The 18,309-nt window shown below is 36.9% G+C and overlaps 1 protein-coding gene across 1 annotated transcript; it reads left to right on the forward strand.

Moving 5' to 3' along the window:
- The first annotated feature begins 872 nt into the window (after positions 1-872).
- LOC135684390 (protein Wnt-4) lies at positions 873-17,785 on the forward strand. The gene is made up of 4 exons (XM_065199933.2): positions 873-1,760; positions 4,615-4,847; positions 15,864-16,168; positions 16,913-17,785. The coding sequence occupies exons 1-4, from the start codon at positions 1,663-1,665 to the stop codon at positions 17,357-17,359; spliced, it is 1,083 nt and encodes a 360-aa protein (XP_065056005.1). The 5' UTR covers positions 873-1,662; the 3' UTR covers positions 17,360-17,785.
- Positions 17,786-18,309: the final 524 nt, after the last annotated feature.

Below are 18,309 nucleotides of genomic sequence, written 5' to 3' on the forward strand. Positions count from 1 at the left end.
ACTTTCTCTAAGGGATGGGGGAGGGGGGGGGGTTAAGAAAAATACAAGTTTAGCCAGTGATTATTTCTGTGTTGCTTTTATTTTAGGAAATGTAGCAATTCTTAAATGTTGTTTTGACAAACGCACCAAATTTTTGTTGCTCAATCAATAATTTTGCTTCTTTAAGTCCAACTTTTACATATTCACCTCACCTATTGCTGGCCTGGCCAATTCTTTTTAAATTTCTATGAATGTCAGTCATCACTTTTGATAGAAAATACCAGTCATTGCAGTCAGTTTCAATTTGTCAATGAATTTAAAATCTATTTTAAGCCAGCATTACTTCGCAGGGGTACCAATTAATGTTTAAAGGCTATATGACACTGTTAGATTTTTTCATCAGGTATTCATTTATCATCAATATTCTTACCAATTACCAAATACAATTCAATATTCTGCTGTTGAATACAACCTATCTTTCATTTTTAATCATTACTGTCTTCCCCTCCTCTTGAAGATACAAATATCTAATTAGTTTCTGATGAATACCTCATTTTAAAAACATCAGACAGTGTAGCAGGATCTTCAAGAATATGTATACCTGTACTGCTGGTAGATTTGAGTTCTTTTTTTTCGCCAATTAAATCAAATATATAGATATGTAAAAAGTTATTGAGTTTAGTTTCCTTTGGTGATAACGTAATTTTAGCTTCAATTTAACCTTTCTGATGATCCACACTTTCAATTATTAGTAAAAGATAATTTATGTTAATCTTGGATAGATTTGGAGTAAAATGTTGCATTTTACTCCAAATCTATCCAAGTTTTTGCGACAGATGAGGTAGATGAGAGAGCCTAATACTGTATTCTTCAATATTCATTTTAGTATCCTGAATTGCAAAACAACTGGCACAACTAGCAAAGGCTCGTGAGGTCAGAAATGAATTCTTTGAGAATGCAAAGTCCAAAGAGAGCTAAGTCTCTCCCGAAGGCCTTTTTGCAAACTGGAGATTTATAATTTCAAGTAAAGGGTCAGGGATATATCACTCTATATATTTTAGCATATACCGGCTGGTTAAGTGTTTCCAAAGGAAGTCCCTTTCAAAAATTGCCCATACATATTTATGGACTTTTTCAGGTACCAGCTCAACCCAAACAAGCCTTGGCAGCATTGTATAACAGATGACTTTTAATTTTTGATGAAACCTACTTTTTAATTGAGAATGAACTTACTTCCTTTTTTAAAAGACAAAACAGTTCGACTCGCCGAACGCAATGTTGTACTGTGCCGAAGCATGCCATTTCAGTTTAACCCCCGTCTCAATTATAATCATCTTAAACAAACATTGCGGAATTTTCTTTGACTCCTTGCTCCATCTTGACTCTGAACTATGGTTTGCAATGATCGGCAACTTGTTTTGACACGGATTCAAGCTGGATTTAGGAAGCCTGTCTCGAAGAGAAGAAGGTCTGTTGTATTATTTGTGGAGACAGTGCATGGATCAGGGGGCAATGAGGGTGTGTAGCCTGGCCTTTGTTCGATCGAGGTGTGTACACCCTGGATCTGAAGTGGAGCATTAATCAGTCTAAAGAAGCTGAACGGTAAAAGAGTATGAACAGTTTTGAGATTGTGTAATTCCTTGAAGGTGTTCCGTTTTTTGAGAATAAAATTATCAAGCCAGAATGACAGCGAGCAGGATTTCGGGTACGGCGCTATTGGCTCTGGTGATATTTTTAGATGCAGTTTCTTTTTCACTCGGAGCTGCTGGGATCCGATGGTTGTGAGTATATCCGTTATTCGATATCATAGTTTAAGATATCTTTTTAATGGTACATTCAAATCGCTTAATTTGTTTGACTTCAAAGACCATCCGAATACACTGCGTCGTCTCGGTAGAGAATTCTACAGTCCGAGGGTCGGCGACAACGCTCGATGATTGGCTTTTACAGCTTCTTTACTTTTGTTGATAATCGCGTTCCTGGATAGCACTTAAGCAGACTTTTTATGCCCCACTCTTTCAACCCTTTATCTATTGTATCAACGGTACATATTATATCTCTGTAACTTTTTTAACAAACTACCCGAAAGTTACCCGGCCATTTAATAATCTTTCTTTCTATACTTAGTTGGGCTTTAGCGTAAAACCATCCTTTAGTTTTTCTTATGTAGAAACATTTGTAATGGCAAACCCACAACTTTGAAGCTTTACAAAGCAGAAATTGGTTTTTGCTATCAGTAGCTTAACTTCATATCAAGACAGAACTGATAATATCTACACCTGTTTTCTTTTTATAAAGCCCTTTGTAACCATCCGTCTAAAACTTTGCCTTGTTGCCCTAAGATCAAGAAAATCATGAATCTGAGACGCTCAAAGCGGCCCTTTGCGAAAATCCTAAATTTGACTATGATTTGGCATATTGGCAACCGTTTCAAACAACGGTTTATCTAATATACCAAATGATCTTTTTTTTATCTATAATTCTCCCTGTTATTAAATTCCTATCCAAAGTTCTACCATTGAATCAAGATGACCGCTTTCTCCTTGCATAGCTTTTAGCTTTTTAACTTTTTCATAGGAATGTCGAAATAATAAAATTACAAACACGTGAAGGGTAATGAGGAACCTTCTTAATCTTAATTCCAGACACTTAAAGGCTTGGATGGGTATTTATAATTTTGTATTCAGCGATTTGCTTTTGATTCAATATTTTTTAATTCGTCGCTGTGTAGTTTGCTAGCTGCATAAATATCATGTTACTTTGTATCAAGTGTTTGCAGAGATGGACCTTGTGGATTCCACCGAATAGGTTCCCTGGGTCCTGAAATCCCGCTACATTTTTAGCCCGATTCCCGATTCCCGATTTCCGATTTCCGATGCCTAATCATCAATTCCCGAATCCCGGTGTTATCAATTCTCGAAACCCGCTCATAAAAATTTGCCAATTCCCGATTCCCGATTCCCGACTCCAAAAAATTCCCGTTTCCTGAAAAACACTTTGGTTACCCTCCTTATGAATTAAAGTACAAACTTCAGCATAGGGTATAAGAATCTGTCGATTTAAAAGCGTTTTAAAGAGTTGCAAACAAAATACCTTAGGCAAAATTTAAAGTATTCTAGGGGATGATCAAAGTCTCTCGTATTCTCATTTTTATGTAGGGTGAATACAAATTTACCCCAATTTGAATTTTTGTCCAAAAAGCCAATAGTCCGGTTCGAGGGCGGATTCATTTTCATTTCCTGGATTATGTTCTCCTTGAGCAGTGTCAGTTATCTTGGCTTACGAACTGTTTTGTCATCTAGGTGGTGATCGAGACACCGATTACCAGACTAATAATACGCTCGAATGATTATAAGATTGATTTCAACTCTAACCTCATGATCTGTTCATTTAGCAGAGTTCTTATCCGACATCTTCAGTTAAATGGGGTCGAGAATTTGCGTTCAGATGTCAAGTAGCTTATCGTACTATCGTACTAGATGAACGATAACATTGCAAAATATTTATATTCAAACATGTGTCATATACAAAATGATAAACGAGTGTCTTCTCTGACTTTTATGGCCAAATCCAGCAATTTGAATAACGAAATAAAAAACGACACCCATATCTTAATTTAGTCTTTCCTTGCCTTTTTTCTTCAAGATTCCGTGTCATCTTTCATTTTTCAAATAAAAGTTTTCAACTTATGGCTTTCTATGATTGTTTGGATTTTCCAATTAGTCTAATCCCCAATTCCCATTACTGAACTGTTTAGATAAAAGGTTTTCTCCTTTGACCCCTGGAAAGATGAGCCCTTACTGTCACCGTATGCTGTCACATACATGCACTAGCCTCGATTTTCAGCAAATCCGTTAGCATTTAACACGTCAATTCAAGGCCATTCCCATTAAATCATACTTTTATCAATCACGCCAATCCAACCTTAAACGCATTTTTGACTTCTTTAATGTTTAATGGTTTGTATGATAAAAGATCACCCTCTTCCCCAAATGACAGTAAATTTTTCCATGATTTGCCTTAAGGGCTGCTTTATAAGCTTTTTAGCTTTCTTTTGCGTTGCCTCAATACCCTTAGCATGTCGAGAAAGGGCCTTTCCAAGCTGAAAGATCCATTCTTAAACGATCAGAAGAGAAGTTCGAGGCACGGAGTAAAGAGGACAAATGTTTCCACGCCTACTGGGGAAACAGTAACAGTTCCGACCTTTCTCCTCAGAACTCCACTTCTGATCAGCATGAATTAGACTTCGACGTAACCAATTGTTAGACATATTTCCGTATTCCCCCACATCACCAAAACTGAGAGGTAGTAGTGTTGAACGTGTTGCTCATTCACTTACTCTCTAGTTCTCTTACTCCTTTTGCCTTCTTGCACGTTCACGTACCCTATAGCACATTTTCTTATTTTCACGTACCCTATAGCATGTTCTTCTATTCTCAAGTATGTTCGCTTGCCCTCTAGGACATTTAATCACCCCCTATCACATTGTCTTATTCCCCCTATCACTTTCCTTTCCCTCTGGCATATTCGAAATGTTTTTATGGCCTTTTGCGGTATCGCTTGAATCTAGCTACAAATTTTTTATTTCTTTCTTTGTTTATGCATCATTCTGAGAAAATTTTTTCTTATTTCCAGAGGGATGAAATCAAGTCACCATGAAAGATGGAGAAGAGATGATTGTGGGCGTAAGATTGGCCTAGCCTCTGCCAAACAAGTTAAAATATGCAAAAGCAACATTGGGCTGATGAAGTTTGTGGAAGATAGTGCAAGGCTGGTTAAAGACGAGTGCAGAGAGCAGTTTCATTCAAGAACCTGGGATTGTTCATCACTCACAAAAGCCCCCAATTTTGGATTCGATCTTAAATCAGGTTTGGATATGTTCTAATCTTATAAAACTACTCTTTATGTGTTCCTTGTGCTTTTGAGGATCGCTTGTAATGGTTTTAGAACTGAGAAGCATGATTCTGATAAGGGCTTCTTGTCAAACAGCATAATTGAATCCAAATAGTCAATAAAAGTTCTAAGGTGACAAGAATTGTGTCCAATTTCTCTTGCGACATACATTGAGTGTCTCACAGAAGCTTTCAAGAAGTACGCTTATGTAGCAGAAGATCTTAAGACAGCGTTCATGTCAGAATTAGAACTTTGATTAAGACTTTTTCTTAAGCTGCAAGGATCAACGATCCAGCCTCAATCAAGCTGCTACCTGCTAAGTTTACGTCGATCTGCCTTACAAACTAGAGTGAAGCAGATAAAACCTGATTAGAATCAACCAAGTGATTTCCTATCACACTAGGTGCGTGCTGTTCGGATAATTTTGGGATGGCTGCCTGCATGCTTTCATATTAAATGAATATCCTTATAGTTTTTGCATGCGTGATTTAGCATGTAGACAGAGAACGCCTTGCATTGAAATGATTTCAGTATATGACAGTCATGAACGTCGGGAGCATGCCAAAGTAGACGGGCACAGATAGATGAAAAGGACAATATGTCCCAGGAGCAATGTGTCCCAGTAGCACGGTCGCTTCTCCAAAAAGTATAAAAAGGGCACTTTTAAGAAGCTGGTCATTATCCTTGGTGCTCCCCCCTCCCCCTCAGGTTCCTACAGTCCCTGATGATGATGAGACATACTGCAGCATATTTTCAATATCAAATACCTATCCAGGTCTCGCTGAAAGGCTAATTAAAGACGAGTAAGTTTTGAAGAGTTGTCTCTTTTGAAATCTGTGTCGCTAGCATATCTTGTCACTAAATGTGACATGAAAGTACTGCGGATCTAGATAAACTAAGCATACTGCAATCTGTGACATACGTTTAGAACAACTTTATGGTACAAAACGGAAGGTTATATGTTTGAACAAGTTGATTTATTGTACAAATTAACTGTATGCAGCAGGAACATAAACTTGGACAATGACTAGAAACTTCAAAAGAAATGTTTTACGTCTGTAACATTCGACTTCAAATGTACTTCAAAAACTTCTTTTTCAGAGTTTGCTTTTACTTCTGTTCCGTTTTACGATGGTACTGTGGAAAAATCATTCCCCTGTCTCTCCATGGCCTGTGTTTGGCAATGAAAAACAAATTAATCTAGGTATACAGATAAAAAGTGCTGCCATCAACAGGGAAACAAAGATCAGTGCAAGCAGACATCCGAACTAAGCAAAATAATTTAAAAACTTATTTCATATGGAATAGATCTTTGCTTTCGTTTAACCTAATGCTGAGAAAGCGACATCGCGAATCACCAAGACATGTGACAAGAAATTGAAAGTTTGATATAAAAATCTGTTCTTTATAAACGCTACCACCCCTTGTCACAATAAAGCTAGGATAATGCTGAAAGATTACAAATGTACCACAGTACCACAATGTGTGTATAAAAACTTTCTAGGTATTTCGCTTCATCTTCATGCTTTAATCATTGCATGCCAGCTTATAATCTTGACAGGAAACAGGAAAATCTATCACTTGTTCACCTTCATTCCCGGTTGTGTTTCAACATCCAACATATTGTAACAATCAGGCTACAATGGCCTTAAAGTTCACAGAGAGGCTACTTATCATTGAGAGGTCTCTATGTTGCTGAAATGATCGGGTACGTAAGCGAGGAATATAGAAGATTTCGTTTTCAGTAATTGCTCTAGAATTACGTAAAGAATCTTCCAGTGGTCGTGAAAGTCTAAGTGTGAGTTATAATCCTAATGATGATGATGATAATGGTTTTGTGTATTACATAACATCAATATTAAGCCAATCCTTTGTTGAGACCATTTTATTATAAGCCATCGATTGAGTATCACGAAGTCGTTCCCCTTGCTGTATCTTGGAGAGTTTCAAGGCTTTAATCCAGCACTGATTTTCTAATCAAACTTTGTCTCTGTCTACCCGTATGGTCATTCGAAACATGGAGGGGGATTTCAATAAGAGTTTTAATAAGCTTAGTCAATTCAACGAATTATTCCGAGCTAAGCTGTTTGAGTGAAAACTGTAATAAACGCAGACAACAAGATGGCAAAATCTAATTTGTGGTTTTGCCTCTTATGTTAATCGGTCATAAAAAAGCTTGATTTTTGTCCTCGTGCGTAAAAACTCAACAATTAGATAGAGGAGCGTTTTGGTAAGAGCAGGGTAGAGAGTAAAGTTAATAGCTTGAGGTTTAAAGAAGTAGCTAATTTAGAGATGCATTAACGTGTAACATGAGTGGTCTCGTTGTCTCGCAAATCGAAAGAATTAGCCACTAGTGTCTTTAACCAAGGTCTTACTGTTGAACAGAGCAGTCAGAAGGGTCCAGGGTGCATGGTTCTAACCGTATAATTTAGATGGAGAGAAGTGTGCTTGGAAAGGCAGGAGTCGCACATTGGACTACCACTTGTTAGTTTCCTGTACAGTGAGGCTGCATTTAATTGCAAAAGGGATATGTATGTTGGTACTGATGCTTTTTTATTGATAATCAATAAAGCATCGAATGGTAGTGGAACTGCACTTTATTTAGAATCGACTTTTACTTCAGGCTTAGAATCTAAATCTCAACGGGGTTCCCAAAGGATCATCTCTCGCTTCCATGGTGCTCTCTGCTGTTAACTTGGCTTTTGAAGGTTATTAAATGACATTGACAAGAAGCAATTGAGCTAGTGGTTTTAAGAATTTCCGTTCTTCCTGGCTTTTGAATCTGAGGAATTAAGTTGCTGTTTCCACTTAAAAAAGAGGACATTTCTTAGCTGGGCGTTTTCAAGTAGAGGATCGGTCAGCTCTTCTGTGCTTGAGAATGCTAAACTATTTCATCTTTCATCTATCAACTGACGGTGAACATGCAGTCAAGTTCACGCAATCGATGTCAAGGACTTTAAGTCTTTTTCTTATTCCAAGTAGGCTTAAAATAGAATTATGATAATTTAAGCGGAAAAAATATGCAAGGTCAACCTTTCGCAATTTCGTGAAATGCCTTTATACTTACCCTCTCTTGATAGCAGATTTTAGCATTGTTCTACCAGAGGTATATCTTATTACTAAATCGCTATTAGAATAGAAGTGTTTAGAATCTTAGAGCCAATTTGGAGATTTGATACACAACAAAAGCAAGATATTTTCAGAAAAATTGTTTGACACAGCTTATAATCAACAAACAAATGAATAGAATTTGAATTATGTTTCAAGATCCTTGAACTCAACACAGCTAAAAAGTTCCCTTGAAGAACGCGAGAAGACACAATGGACTAGTTAGCTCTTTTAAGTTTGGCACTGAACTAAGTTCACTTTGGATTAGGGCAATAAAATTGGAGACGAAAATGAAGTTGCTCCTTGGTAATCTGGGATGAGTCGTTCTGAATCGGTGGCTAAAAGAATTCATCAAATATGATTAAAACTCTGCAAAACCAATCTTTGAAACGATTTACCAACAGCAGGGACAATTCACTTCGCTACATAAAGACACCAAGTAATAAAAGATATGTTAATCAGCTTTGCGACACGCTGTGTTGATATTAGGAAGGTGAACCGATTTCCTCTGTTGCCCTTGCATGCTTGGTTTGCAGGAATAGCTGTTTCAGGAGGCAAGTGTTCGAGAGAATTGATAAAATCTCAGCATACATTCGCTTATGGAAATATGGGAAGCTGCTGGAAATATGTGCAAATAATGAATTATGCTGCTACCGTCAAAATTTGATTGGGAGGGGGCTAATTATCTCTAGTTCCAAATCCTTAGTCCCTTAAACAGTCTTATACTAAACGGGAAGTATTTTGATAGCTTTAGCATTTTCAAAAGTAGCTTTAACTTTCTTTAAACTTGCTATTCTGAGCGCTGTTCTTCTTTGCTGATCTACGCCTTATAAATACGCCCCATCTTCTTATATCTTCATGAAATTGGAATGGTAAATTACTTTATCCTGATTTTTGTGTCACATTGCTTTTCCTGTAGTTCTTAGCACATCACTTCTCGTCTGTTGAATCATCTGTGGCAAAAATGTGCAATTTCTCGAATCTGAAAATTAGACTCATCGAGACAGTACATCATTTGTTTAAAATCATTTGATTCAACAATTGTTCAGATTTGTATTGGTTCAGATTGGATTTGATTTCAAACTACCTTAATGGTTATCTCATAAACACATTTAGATTTTAATTGATTACATCTTATCAGCGGAATTTGGTTGTACTCTTCTAGTGTCCATGACAAAATCGAATTTGCTTAGGACAAATAATGACCTTAAAAAACTTGCAAAAGTCTAAAATGCAATTCACCAGAATGATATTCTAAAAAAATTCAGACCTTGAAAACTACCCGCGAGGTACTCCTGATGTTGCTATGGTGACACTGTAGTGTGACTTGAAAACTTATTGGACAAAACCGACAAATTGATCTTTGATAACGAAAACGCTTATATCCGTTATTAAGTAGATTTTCCGCCAAAAAACAAACAAACCTTTGAAGCTCCGAACAATTTTAACAAAAAAGGGAATAACAGAGCTCTAAGAATTGACTTAATACTTTTGCGATCCCGCGCGCTAGGCCGATCTGTTGCCTCACTATTGTCTCCGATAATGCTATTTGGAGCCTTTGATCCTCACAGTTGTCTTACATTCACGCGTAAATAGGAATCCTCTAAGCATGCTTGAGAATTTTGTAGGACTTAATTTTTCTAATACTTTCAAGTACTAGCAATGGATTGCACGCTAAGGACGTATGCCATTCTAGATAGGGCACCCAGCACGAGTCAAGGATGTATTAGGGATTAATTATTATCATTTTGATGTTAATTAAATCGACTTAACGGTCTAAAGAAAGTTATTCTTGGTGGGCAAATCTTGATCAGGACTTTACCGCTCTTGATCCTAACCATCCTCGCACCTATCGCACATTTAACAAACTCCCAACTATAGTAATTATCTTGCAAAACTCAGTCTGTGTATTTGCATAATAGTTAGAGATGACTCGTCCCAGAATTGCTCAGAACATTCTGCCTTCTTTTCTTATTTACTCTCATTTACGTATTTGAATGCTCCTACATAGAATGATTTAGTACCTCAGAATACCTCTAAGGTGAACCCACCCAGAGTAGCTTTGTTGTATTTCTCGACTCCTGGAGATCATGTTTCCGCCTTTTTCAAAAGGTATTTGGCATTTTTCTGAGCCTTTTATTTGCATCATTTTAGCAACAAAACATTTCTCGTAAACCTGAAAGACTTCTTAAGAAATTCTGCGTACACGCTGCGGCTCCACATGCAGCAATGGTTGCCTAAAGCACGGCTAACAAATTTTTATTCAAGCAACCTTTAATTAGTTATCTTTAGCTGAGAAATCCCCCTGTCGACAATTTCCATACTTTTAAAAAAAGAGACAGAAATTCTAACTCGCGATCCATTTTCCACTAGCTCATTCCTCTCCAAATATTACAGCTTCACGTAGGTCTGTGTTCCTTGCACTTGAGCCAACAAGCTCAAGTACCATGGCTTTTAAGGTATGTTTTGATCCAAACGGTGGGATGGCTTCGTCGGCTGTTTGGTTTAAGCAAACACTTCGTGTCTGGTTATACAAAAACTGAGCTGCGGAACTGTCATTTGCTTTTGCTATTCTAAGCATAAGGTAAAAATAGAACGTTTAATGCCGAAAAGATTATGATATATGAAACAGCTATGAAAATCACATGTGAAGAATTTTTTCCTGCCAAAGAAACTTGGGCGTTACAATTGTAGAGAGGCATTTTTAAGCATTGGCTTTGAGAAAACATCACAAGTGTGAAATTTTTACCCTTAAATTGTTTAGACAATATCTTTTTGTACCCAGGGCTGCATGAGGTAACAGTTGAAGCCAACTTGGGTATGTGGACGAGTCTTTTGAAAATTTTTAGAATTCCGTCATGTAAGTTTGAGTTAGCAGGTAGCTCCCATCAGCGAACCAGCCAGATGGTGTTGGACTTTGATAAAATACTCAACAATCAGTAGTGAACTGATATTAATTTTTGAAAAGGAACAAAGAAAACTTTATTTGTATGACTGAGTCGCCACTGTGATAAGATTTGGCTTTAAAAGGGACGAAAGCTGTTTTAGAGAGACAATTCCGTTGTCAGTAATAAAGAAAAGTTCTTATTGGGGCATTTGGTCTCTTGAAGCGGCTTCTTTGAAATTGGATCAACCGTGGGAAAGGCATGGTACCCATTTTTGGAGAAGACTTTGGTCTCTGATCCTATGTGATTAGTAGAGTGTACAAAAGCATAGAAAAATATTCCTTGAACAAATTTTTAAGCAAAAAATTCAGAAGCTGTGCCACTAATTGTAGACAGCCGGCTTAGACCTCCGGTTTCTCTAGGCTATAGGGTATAGGCTGATATGAAGGGTTGGACTTGAAGAATATTTGAAAGACATATTGGAATTGCATTTTTTATCGACAGAACTTTTCAGTGTTGTGGGAATTTATCAGGGAAAGCCCTGAAAATTTATTTCAAACTGTTTGGAGAGAGCTGAGGCTAAATATAATGTAGATAAATCATATATTTGCTGTTCCCGATCATGCTAATTAATATATCTAATGGTTTGTTAATTAGGTAATTGTTATTCCAGCATTCGGCTCATATACAAACCACATACAGCCTCAGTTTCATAAAGAGTTTGTACGTTTATATGATCATGCCCATCCTGCTTTACCTTTATGTTCCCCTACACGAGGAGATGTTAGTAAACTTCAGCCACATTTTTAGAACAACACAATTGCTTTGATGCTTTCATTGATATTATTTTAGAAAATATGATTGCAGATGATGATATCAGAAGACTGAAAGGGAAAATGGGAGAATTAGAATTTGTCTTATTAGCCTAGCTTCATAAGAACTTTTACTACAGAGAATTTAAGAGAATTCTCCAAACATTTTTGCTATAAGCACAAACCTCTCTTGTTGGAATCCTTCCTAGTCGAAGGATCGGGGCTTTATTACTTTTTATAATACGTGTAACAAAACATCTAAATTCTGAAGGGTCAAACATTCGTGTCTAACCTCTCGATGTATTTAAGAAATTTCATCTAATTTTACTTGATTTTTCTCATCCCGACATTACGGATTTCGAGTGTTTTGTCGGCTTAAACAATCAACGTTATGATCCTGTTAATTTCTGCGATCTCTAAATTTATTAAATACCTTAAGGAAAGTGGCGAATGAGGACTGACTGAATTTGAGGTTTAATTTAAGATCATTTTTGAAAAAACAAACGGTAGTATTAAGGAAAAATAACAAAGGATCTTTATCAAGTGAGGAGAAGTCGTGCTGGACGCTTGTTAAAGAAAACTTCCCAATCGATTTCGTTTGGATGCCCACAAAAACGTCTTAAGTGATTGCAGCTAATGCCGCCTGCATATTTTCTGTGAGCGGAATGGCTTGCAGGTAAGAGAGAGCCAAACCTCATTACAGTTTTGAGATAACAATTGTCAATAAAAGATTCGCATTCTTAACTCAAGGGATCTCAAATACATACGTGATGAGTCTTTTTGTTCTTGGTAATGGATACATAAACTTAAAAATATACTGGGAAGATAAATTCGTGTTCTAGAAAGAATAATAGAAGAAATCGGACAGGATCAGCACCAACTGTTCTCCAAAGTTGTTTGCCTCTATGCATGGGGGGGGGGGGGAGGGAGGAGGAGTTTGGTTCTCAACATTGGGGAGGGGACAAAGAAGTTGCTTTTATGCTAACATTTTCCAGGGCTGGGTTTATTTCTGAACAATTTTGCTTTTCTTTTGTACAATAAATTTCGTTAGTTCTTCAAGGAAGTTCAAATGGAAAATATCATAAAATATCAAATTGTCTTTTTCTTCAAGATTAGGGTCCTTAGACACCAGTATATTGTTATCTCAACTGCGCACTTGAATAAAATTAAATTGTTGAAGAAATGAGGTAGAAAGGAAAAAGATTTGACCTACTTTTGCATTGATTTACCTTATTTTGAGAACAGAAACTACCGGATACAGAAATTTACATATTATTGATCTGACGATCATTTTGTGCATGATATCTGTAATACGTTCAAAGCTGCATCAAGAATATTGAAGTTGACGGTTGCTGAAAGCATAAAAAATCAAGCTATAAAATTCTATCATATATTATGAAGAATATTAAGCTTTTTGTAACACGACAAAAAATGAATCACCACGATACCAACCATTGAATCAAACTGAACCAAGCCAATTCCGCCGTTTTCGAACCCTTAATGTTATAAATCTGAATGTTGTGGCCAATCATGCAAATTGTAAACATTCGACTTGCAAGCGGTATTATAACATTGGCATTATTAGAAACACTGAGCCGTGGGTAAGTAAGAAACTGTTGAATACACAGGCCTAGGGGAAGTTCTCTGTCTCATTTTACAGAAACAAAACCTAATTTGAAAGGGTAAAATTTTGATATGACAAATTGCTTTGTTAGTAAATCATTTGATGAAATTAATTGTTCATTACTGGCGGCAGATTCGTGTTTTCAACTTGTACATCTTAACCGCTAAAGATGTTAATCCAAACCTAGGTCACAAGCTCTCTATGTCTTCAACCTTAGAACAAGGTCATTCATTCAAACAGAATATGTTCGGAAAGCACGGGGGTTAGTTTTTTACATGTTTGCCTTCAACATAGCAAAATATCTCTCCTAAGAAGTTGAGTTTGCAAACTTTTCAGTTAACCATTTTAGATTGACCTCTGTTGTAATTTATGTCGTTCCTTGGAATCACTTACTGTGATTTTATTGGTGTAATTTCAATTAACAATACATTTCCTTGTCTTGTGTGTGTTATTTTTGATAAAAAATAGCTATTAGTACAGTATCAATCCTATAAACGAGTGAGACTAGGCTTTCTATTCTCACTCGTTAAGTGACATTGTGACAGTGACGTTATGATTATCTAGATGACTGACACATGTCACAGATAAGTGACGTTTGACATTGACATTAACACTTGAGAACATTATAAGCTTTATTTCGTTCCATCGTAGGTTAGAAAAAAACCTATTGCCTCCGCAATGCTTTTAGTGGCAATGTCTTGTTTTTCTCTCCTCGCGACTTTTGTTACATCTGTGAGTTTGGTACAATGCCTGCAGAATACTACTCCAACCCCCACTCACCCCTCGGGAAAACGTTCATAGTCTAGAAAAATATCAACAGGCCACTGGAAAAGCGTACCTATAATCTTCTTCTTTTCATAGTAAACCATCATCTTTTCAAGGGAGAGTTTGGTGGTTGGATATGACTTCGAACACTGACGCTAGTGTTCTATGACTTTTAGCATCGATTGTAGGCAGTAGCGGTTTCAAGGGGGTCCAGGGGGCCATGGCCCCAGGCCCCGCGCTTATAATAGCCAAAAGGGGCCCCACACCTTAGGAAAAAGATGGAAGTTGTAAAGAACATGGGCCCCGCATATGTTTTTGGCCCCGGGCCCCGCACTCCTAAAACCTCCACTGATTGTAGGTAGGGGTAAAAATCATGCAATAAATGGGTAATTGCAAAAATAAATGCATCTTAGCGCAGTTTTCTTGAAGACATATTATCAATATTTGCATTTATCAAGAAAGCCTTGAATTTTATTTAATTTTTTATCCAGTTCATGCTGTATTGCGAGTGGTTGAAGAATGAAGACAAGGTCTAGAAGTTCGTTATTTTTATCAAGACCGTTGATATGACTCGAATTAAAGCCTTGTGACTCAGTAACAATGCATTCTGCAGCTTTGTGTATACTTGGACTTATAACAACCTTCTTTGGAAAATTACATTTAAAAATCAGTTTTTACGGTTGAAATCAGTAAATCGATGTCAAAATTAAACAATTTAGACAGGCGGACCATAATTTAATATTCTTGGCTTTGCAAACCACTGATTTTTGAAATAGGTTGATTGTTCATTCACTTTTCTTATCTTCACCGACATCTTTAAAGTCAAATTTGGCACTGAGACTTAATTGTCCTCTGTCACTTAACTCAAACTTAGGTTTAGTTTTCGGAGGATAAATTTTTTAGAAGATACAACACGCTTCAGCTGAATGTTATGGCTATTGGAAACGAGAAAAAGCCGAAAAGAATCGAGGCAAAACAAACTTATGGATGTTTGTAGTTTTGTGCGAAGCAGGGGTATTAGGGATTAAAATAGATTAAGCAGATGGTTCATGTAAAATGAAGAGCAGTTTTTGTTTTGTGATAATTTAGCTGAAAAGCCGATCATGAATAAGCTGCTTAATTTAACTCGAAATTGGCAGTTAAGATTGTTTTGTAAAACACTGATCTTCCAGCATTCGATGTCATTTATCCTCTTTCAAGAGGCCAGACAATGAAATGTGTGCTTTAACGTAAAGTTAAAAGGATAATCTCAAATAAACAAGTGCAATTTGGAGATGAAATTTGTACTGCATATAACATTCATAGTGTCCGGATCTGTTACCAAGTTACTCTTGGACAAACAGTATATAGGCTCCGACACAAGTTAGAGAAATAGAAAGGGTGATGGCCAAGGGAAAACTAAAGACCTATAGAAAAATATTTTGCAAAAAGACGTTTATGTTTTGCGGAAAATGGAGGCCATAGCCAACCTGGTCCATATGCCAACGGGGCTCTGCAGTAAGCAAGTGTCAAAAACCTTAGGTTGAATCAGACTGCGATGCAAACCCCATAACTTAAACACTAATGCCAATAACGATTACTAATGGTCTTCTTAGTGAGCCACCTTAACGAAATTTCATCCCTTTGCAGATACGAGTGAACTTCCTTAACGAAATTTCATTCCCTTTGCAGATACGAGTGAACCTCCTTAACGAAAATTAATACCCTTTGCAGATACGAGTGAACCTCCTTAACGAAAATTAATACCCTTTGCAGATACGAGTGAGCCTCTTTAACGAAATTTCATTCCCTTTGCAGATACAAAAGAAGCTGCCTTTGTGTATGCCTTATCGTCGGCTGCATTGACATTCACTATATCAAAAGCCTGCTTCGCTGGCAAGATACCTGGTTGTTCATGTGCAAATAAACCAGTTTTTGTTCAAGCTGATAAGGCACATCAGATTCGCCAAAAAGATTTCAGAGGCTGTTCTGATATTACAGGAAAAGGAGTGAAGTTTTCAAGGCATTTTTCTCTAGCTGAGCTTAAGAAAAAGCATGCTAGAAATCCAGTCAGTCAGCAAAGACAGAGAATCAAAAAGCATAATATCAAACTTGGTGGACAGGTAAGCGCCTAAAGATATACTTGCTTAAAGTTGCACTTTCTTTCGGTTTCAATTGTAGCGATGGTGTGGTGAGTATAATCGATGGATAGTTTAAGGTCTTCATTTTGATAACTCTCTTTTTTGTCCCTTACCTTAAGATCTTTAAGATTTACCTTAAGATTTCCCCCTCTTTTTCCTTCAACCTGCAAGGATTCACGCCAAAGATTACATGAACTGTTAAAATCTCTCAAGTGAGCTATACCTTTTAATAGCTCGGCTAAAATCACTATAGCTTAATTGATAACCAGCGCTAGAGCAATGGTACCCATGATTGATAGTCACAAGCTTGCGCTTTGGAAAAAGTCCTCAAATTTTCTTTGCGGTTGCGGATAAAGAAAATTGGTGGCTTTTGAGACAGCTCTCAGAGTGCTACGCGCACAAACAAAATGACTGATGTGGAGGTCTTTCTTTATAAGGAACAATTTGCGCTAGTTAGGTCGGTTTATGAAGAGACGGAGAAGCTTCGGAGAGGAGGGATTGATTTCCGTTACACCTCTCATCATTAGCGTTACTACAATACTTAGATTGCATACATTTGTGCATAATGTTCCACCATTGCCGGAATAGAACTTTAAAAATAGTTCTTTACTATTAAATCTTCGTAGACTTCTACTTAATAAATGTTGTCTTCATCAATAGGAACAAAACTGAGGTAGAAACAATTTTATTTGATCAATTACAGTACTTTTAATTTGTAATCGGTAGGTCGTGCGAGATTTGCTGTCCGTAAGCTGCCGATGCCACGGAGTGACCGGCAACTGCCAGCTTAAACACTGCATGAAGCGGCTACCGACGTTCCAACAAGTTGCTACTAAGTTGGTGACATTGTATGACAATGCTCTGCAAATTGACACAAGACAGCAGCGAAATGGCGGAAAGAAGTTATCAGGTGTCAAAGGCTTGCTTCTGTATATCGACAGTTCTCCAAATTACTGCAATGTCAATGAAAGCCTTGGTACAACGGGAACTACAGGACGGGAATGTTTGTTAAATGGAGCTGGCAAACAGAGCTGTAAGCAACTCTGTTGTGGTAGAGGTCATAAAACCCAGGAGATCGAGATCGTCGAAAACTGTAAATGTAGATACGTTTGGTGTTGTTACGTCAAATGTGATGTTTGTAAAAGTTCAAGATTACAGCACACATGCAGTTAATGTCTCTTAAAAAACAGCAGCGATTGTGTGCGGATCTATAAGGTTTGGAGAAATATATTTGCATGATGCAATGCTTTAAGCTGGGCAGCTTTTGTAAAGCTTTGTATCTTGGTTGTGTGAGTAGACGAACTTTAGAATTTAAAGTAGTGGAATGTTGGAATTGTACAACATTTGGGTCGCAATGTTGACAAAGAAAGATACCGCTCTACAACAAGAAAATGACACAAAGATTGCTTGAAACCGTCTTCATACAACAGTATCGAATCGCTGGATGCAGTACAGCTTTTCTGTAGATTGAAAATAGTGACTTCAAGTTTAGTGAATTGTGATTTCAAGTTTGAGAAAACGCTGTTCAGTCATCAAAGAAGAATTAGTGGACTTCAAGAGAAAGAGCCGCCATCAGTGTTCAAGAAAGAGTTGCTGGACTTGGACAAAATAATTTTCGAATACAATCGCTACAAACTAAACCCATTGAAGCATTACTTAGGAAAACAATTCTTAAAAAGCTGGTATTTATAATGATCTTCTGTACTGAAGTAAATTTTAAAATCCAAATGTATTTTGATGTCTCGCTGCTTTACTTTTAAGACATAATACATTAGACGTCATCACTTTTAATTTGAAAGCTTGCACAATAATTAAGACAAACTGTGGCATCAAGTAGATATAAAGTAATTAATTTGCTCAAATCTTCGGTTCGAATTGGTGTATTTTAAATTAGATATACCTTATCTCTGAAAAAATATTTATTTTAATCAATACTTTCTATAGCTGTTTATACGTCCTTATGTTTAAGCGTTTTGCCTATTCTTTTTATCTTTTGTGAAATATATTGCGATTTGGCAAACTGGCATAAAATGAGCTCTAAGAATGAATGTTATGGCTTTGAAAAAAGCAAACATTTGAATAACTAAAGCTTTTTGTCTGACACTCTTCAGATTATGAAACTT

This window comes from Rhopilema esculentum, chromosome 21, assembly GCF_057945365.1.
Source record: "Rhopilema esculentum isolate cy_ngs chromosome 21, ASM5794536v1, whole genome shotgun sequence".
In the NCBI taxonomy this organism is placed as follows: Eukaryota; Metazoa; Cnidaria; class Scyphozoa; order Rhizostomeae; family Rhizostomatidae; genus Rhopilema; species Rhopilema esculentum.

What these genes read in the sequence shown, in the direction of transcription:
- LOC135684390 (XM_065199933.2), top strand. Translation starts at nt 1,663, where the DNA reads ATGACAGCGAGCAGGATTTCGGGTACGGCGCTATTGGCTCTGGTGATA. An exon ending in TGGATTCGATCTTAAATCAG is followed by an intron (nt 4,848 to 15,863) that starts GTTTGGATATGT and finishes TTCCCTTTGCAG; the next exon opens with ATACAAAAGAAGCTGCCTTT. An exon ending in ATATCAAACTTGGTGGACAG is followed by an intron (nt 16,169 to 16,912) that starts GTAAGCGCCTAA and finishes TGTAATCGGTAG; the next exon opens with GTCGTGCGAGATTTGCTGTC.